This window comes from Drosophila santomea, chromosome 2R, assembly GCF_016746245.2.
Source record: "Drosophila santomea strain STO CAGO 1482 chromosome 2R, Prin_Dsan_1.1, whole genome shotgun sequence".
NCBI lineage: Eukaryota > Metazoa > Arthropoda > Insecta > Diptera > Drosophilidae > Drosophila > Drosophila santomea.
In genome coordinates this window covers 22,583,883-22,589,761 of record NC_053017.2, presented here as the reverse complement: position 1 = coordinate 22,589,761, position 5,879 = coordinate 22,583,883, and the positions used below count along the sequence as shown (strand labels likewise).

The 5,879-nt window shown below is 38.0% G+C and overlaps 1 protein-coding gene across 1 annotated transcript; it reads right to left on the bottom strand.

Annotated features, from left to right (window-relative positions):
• Positions 1-2,391: 2,391 nt before the first annotated feature.
• LOC120446647 (protein krueppel) lies at positions 2,392-5,276 on the bottom strand. Its single transcript, XM_039627718.2, has 2 exons — positions 4,881-5,276; positions 2,392-4,414 (listed from the first exon to the last, which is right to left on the bottom strand). Exons 1-2 carry the CDS (start codon positions 4,915-4,917, stop codon positions 2,943-2,945), a joined length of 1,509 nt encoding a protein of 502 aa, XP_039483652.1. The 5' UTR covers positions 4,918-5,276; the 3' UTR covers positions 2,392-2,942.
• Positions 5,277-5,879: the final 603 nt, after the last annotated feature.

The window sequence follows — 5,879 nt, the reverse complement described above, 5'->3', positions numbered from 1 at the left end:
GTACCCCCCCTACCAAATCATTTACTCGACAGCTAAAAAAAAAACTTAGGTAGGTAAGAATAGGGGGTCCGAATAATATACCTACACTTTAAAACTGTAGTTACCAAGAATATATTTTCTTCCTTAGATTTATTTCGTAATTAGCTTTTATAAGTTAAATGGGGCGTACAAATTGTATTAGATATCGTTACGTACCGCATTTTACTTGTTAAGTTATTTTTATTTTCGTGTATGCTCACAGAGTATGTTTACAGAGCTCTAAACGAAAAAAGGCTAAAATGCTAATAAGCAGTGCAAAGCTTGAGCATTTGTCCTGCGTCTCACTCTTCTAGACCATTTTTTATATGTAAGTACATAAGACGTTCTTTATATAATACTCGTATATACCATTTTATATATAGAGAGCTGCCAGGATGAAGCCTTTTTTGGCTGTTGAAAGGGGCACAAAGAAGTGAAGGCGTCAGTTCCGCGGGAAGGTTGAACGCGAGGCGGTGGGTATGAGTGGGTAGTATCGACTTTCTTTCATAGCGTTGTAGATGTTTGCTCTCTCTCTCTGGAGATTAAATGGAAAAAACACTGTGACATTTTCTGACTGCGCGGCGCGATTTTTATATTCGTTTTTTCTCAGCTGCTGCCGTTGCCTGCAGACGTAAATTTAAATTCCAGTGAAGGGATGACGAAAGGGGCTGGGCATGGGGAGAAACGTGGCTACAGCATTAGTGGGGCGTCTTGTGGCAAATGTAAAATAATGCGAAAGGGCTTCGTTTGCATAAATTAAAAATTTATGTAATGCTGCCAGTTTCGCTTTTACGAAAAATCGAAGAAAGCTGTGGCTAATTTTCCTATAGCGGGGTGGTTTTTTTCACGAATCTGTACAACAAATTTTGTTTAAAATATATATAATCTATAGATATTATATATATATAAATATTTTTTTGGTTTCCCAGATATAGCATTTTTATATTTAACATAATATATTAGGGTTTTAAAGTAATAAATAGTTATTCAGTATGTATATGTATGTATGTATTTATTAAACTTATGCATAAAGGTCAAACGCCTGGAAGTAGTAGAACATTAAACAAGAGAAGAATAGTTATAACAAAAAGTAACAGCTTTGTTTACTTTTTGTATGCTCGACCGACATAGCTAATGCAATCATGTACCATAATATAAATTTTCTAGCTTATGTTTACTAATGTTTTTTTACAAGTCGTATGTATGTATATCTATAAAGGTTTTAAATATAAAAACCCCAAAAATTAACACAAATACGGCTTGTTTCTGGATACATTGCACATCCCTAGCCTCAGTAAGGGTTATAGTTTATTTACATAAAAATTGACTGTGGTGATTTTATATATTTAATTATATCTATCGGTTTTAACGTCAAGTGTTGCTGTACACAATTAATATGAAACATATGTATTTGAGGTCTTTCGTGCGCTGACTTTCAAATGATTCGAAATGCACTTTCTATTTTAGTTTATAAGTTTTGTATTCTTTTAATCTTGAGGAACTTGTATACCATACATTTGAATGAACAAAGAAAATTACATATTAATTTGTTGCATTTTTATGACTTTACAACGTTTTGAAATAAAAGCAGTAAGTTGTTAGCTTACTGAAGAATGGAACCAAAAATTGCACTAAAATTATTTTAAAGTTTACATTTATATTGTTATATACAACCTTAAATATTTTTACATCTAGCTCAAATTTTCCTAGTATTCAAAATTGATTTCTTATTTTAGGTCCTTTAAAATATGCATCAAAATTGTAATACATACATATAATTTGTTTTTGCTTCATAATTTATATTTCTAATTGTTGTATATAAATTCAGTTGAATTGTACGATTGCCAAATTGTTGAATGTATATACTGTTCAGCTCACAACAATTTCGATACAGAGGTATTGGAGGTATTTGGTTATAGCATTTTTTTCCTGTGTATTTGGTTCATGTCTTACAATTATAACTAATAGTTACGAGTGCTAAGATACATGGGATTAACATACTTTTGATACGCATTGATCTACATTCTTATTAAGGTAATGCTTTTGGAATATATAATTATTGTTTGCAACAATATAAATATTTATTTAAAAATGGATAAAAATTAAGATAAACTGCGGGAACGCTGTTTAAAATTTAATCTTACAAATAAAAAACGAAACAGTTAAATATAAACGTTACCATTGTTTTTCCATTTTTATTTATTCTTTATATTTCAAGCAGCAGCAATTGAACCAAATATTTATTAAAGTATAAATATAAAAGTCCATATATTTAGAAAGAGCTTAAAAAAACAGAATTAACTCAGTTATTATATATAATAATAGTTTTAAATAGTAAATGCAAACAAAACAATTAGCGAACAGATGTTTTTTTTATTATTTAACTTAAAGTTAGTTTTGATTTCAAGATTATTGGCATTGTTTTCTCAAAGAATTTTTATCAAATTATATAAAATTAATCTATAAATTAAATAAAATTATTTATAGATTTCCTAATTAAACCTTGTCTTTTCATTTTCTGTTACAATACATTTTTAGAGCGCTGATTACTTTACAATTGGCAGCAGCGTAAGATGAATATGTACAATTTAATATGCTTTGAAACCTAAGAATATAATTTAAACTTAAGGTAAAGAATGGCACGACATTTTCGATTTGATTTGGTGGGGTTTGGCGGCAACAAGCATATGGCAGGGCTTACTTTGTACAATTTTAGAGTTTGTTTTGTGTATGTCCTAATCTTTTTCTAGTCTCGTATGTATTGTGATTTTTTTTTACTTGTACTTATCATTAAATTCCTGTTGCAACAATTTTTACTTCCCACTTCGAAATAGCAAAATTTTCAATTTTGTTTTAATAAATGCCAGTCAATTCCATCTAATGAAAACTGACTATGGCTATGTACAATTAGGTATGGTACTGGCCTAATGTTGTGTATGGCCCATATAAGGAGCAGCGGCATCATCCAAATCATACAAGTCTATATCATCGGTTTGCTCATGAGATCCGATCGAGCGGGGCGAATGCATGCTCAAATCCTCTGGCTCGGTTTGCTCAGGCATATCACTGGGTACGTGAGGGATTTGCGGTGGAGGTAGGCGAAACACTCGGCGAATGTCCTGGGCCTTGCGCCGTGCAATGCTGCTGCAATGGCCATCTACAGAGCTGGCTCCATCCTCAGACAAATCCAATGGACCATCGTCTTCCGTTGTTTGTTTTTCCATGTCGACCGACTCATCCGAAACTCCATAGTTGGCACACATTGCCGCAAATTTATTCGTGGATGACTCGATAGCCATTGCGGAGACTGACATGGGGTAATCTCCACTCATGGCTGGTGAAAGAGCTGGAGTAGGCGGCGACTGAGTGCCACACTTATGATTCATCAGATGGTGGCGCCGTCGGAACTTCATGTGGCAGCGGTCGCACTCGAACGGCTTTTCGCCGTTGTGAACCAGCATGTGTGACTTTAGCTGATTGGAGTCACTGAATTTGCCATCGCAGATTTCACACGTGTAGGGACGCTCGCCAGTGTGTACTCGCAAATGTCTTCTAAGATTGGCCACCTGAACGAATTGCCGATCGCAGTGCGAGCAATGATATGGCTTCTCTCCAGTATGCAGACGCATGTGGGTTTTTAAATGATGGTCACGAGTAAACCGTTTGTGGCACTCCGGGCATTCGAAAGGCTTCTCCCCGGTGTGGGTGCGTTCGTGGTTCTGGAGCACGTGCTTATAGCCAAAGCTGCGTGAGCAGATTTTGCAGGTGAAGCTTTTGTCGCGAGATGGGTCCTTGGAGACAGCGACTCCTCCAGCATTGCCACCCGTTCCGTCGTGCGTTGAGTTGGGCGAGCTGCCACTGGAGGGCGGAGATATGGGGCCTCCCGGTGTATGGTAAAGATCGTTTACACTCATGCTGATCTCGGTCTGGAACTCCTTCTTAACCGACAATTTTCGAGCCTTCTTCGCTGGCTCATGGTGCTGGGGTGTGCTGTTGGGGGAACTTAACGGGTGCTTCCCACTGCCTAGGGGCGTAGACAGCGGCGAGTGTGGGCTGGCGGGCGGCGAATGTAAATGCGTGCCCTGGGTCGGGAGCGTCTGTTGGGCAGCCCAAGCCCCAAACAAAGCCGCCGGATTGTGTGGAAAGAGCGTGTTAGCCAATGTGCTCATGGGCAGTTGGGCCATGAATGCAGCAGCCTGACGGTTTGCAGCCAGAAGTTGGGTGGGTGAGAGCATTCCGAAAGCTGAGGCAGCTGCCGCCTGTTGGAGACCCATAGCTGGGTACATCGCTGCGGCGGTTGTGGCTGATGTGTTGGCCGACATGGGAGGCGATAGCGACATGGAGCGGTCCAGAGCGACGTCCTCTTGTTTTATGCCAGCTAATGCAGCAGCTAAGGCTAAAGGAAATCATAAGTTAGTTGACTGTTTAATAAAGGAATATAATTTGAAAATGTCTAGCTACTGATGTGACCTCTTCGTAAGAGCAACGGTTTAAAAGAGCAGACAATTTAACATATGTTAGATGTGTGAGAGAAAGTTTCGTGCTCTCCGTACTCTTAGTATTTTGGCAGCTCTTTATATGCGCCTAACTAGCTTTTGTTTTGGTCGATAACGGCTTAAGTGCCGGGTTTCTGTCTAAACGTGTAAACACAGTCTAACTGATCGGTGTGTGTACATGGGTGTTTTGTATTTTTTTACATTTGTCTTTGCTATCTTAAAGCCATCAAGACGTCAACTACCAAGTCTTATAGTGATATTGATTTTGATGCGTAATTAAAGGACTAAATGAGGAAGTGATCAAACACAATAACTTCTAGACAGTTTACAAAATGACCGAATATTTTAATATTGGCTTATACTTACTTCGCGTTTGTGCGTCTTGAAGCATTGATATGGACATCAATAAATTTTTCCTGTGCTTATAATTGTGTGCTCGCGCAATTTTCTACTCCACTCAGCAAACACTTAAATTATTCGCCTTAGTAGTTTTGAAGCTTTAGTTTTTTAGACAACAGATTTCATTTGAGCAAATTGTGCACTTTCAGGGATATGAACAATTTTTTTACGCACTTTTGTACTTTGAGGTAGAGAGATTTCACTAAAATTTCCTTTTCTAAAAGTTCACCGATTTTGCAAAATGAGGTAGTTGAAATTTGATTCGATTATATTTTTCGCGGTTGTGTGTGGCACAACAAATGGTTGTTCCTTTCGCTGACAGAGCCAAATCACGACTGATACAAATTCGCTGCGTGAGCTAACTATAAGTACGCTCTGTCTCGGCGAAAGAATCTCACTCACCCTCGAACGCACGCACACCGGGACTCAATGCGCTCTCCCGCTCACACGCACGCAAAAACGCGTACAAACAGGAAGGGAAACCATCACGGCGAAAGCGAAAAACGATCCCCAAGCCCGAAGCAGGTAAAGTATAAATGGGTACTTCTCTGAGTTGAGTGAGTGGATTTCATCGGTTCCTTTTTATACCTAAACGTGCTGATTTTTCATATGCAAATTAGTGCGAACGAGACAGCCAGTTCCTTTCAATGCCGAAGACATTTAGTTTGCTGGAGTCCAATATGGACGATGAGGTTTTTTAACATAGGATGCCGTTGAAAAGTATCTTCGCTCAGAAGAGGTTTTTATGACCTGTGCGTTTCTAGTCAGTCATAAAACATAAAAAATCAAAACTATGTGTTGACCATTAAAGGACATTTTTTAATACTTATGACCACTTCCGTTTGTGTTTTATAGAGCCTTCATAAAAGCTGCACTTGCGGGAATATTACTCCAAATAAAGATCACGTAGGAGTTATCAAAATAGCTAAGGAACGTATAAAAAAACTCACTCAGATATGTCTTGGT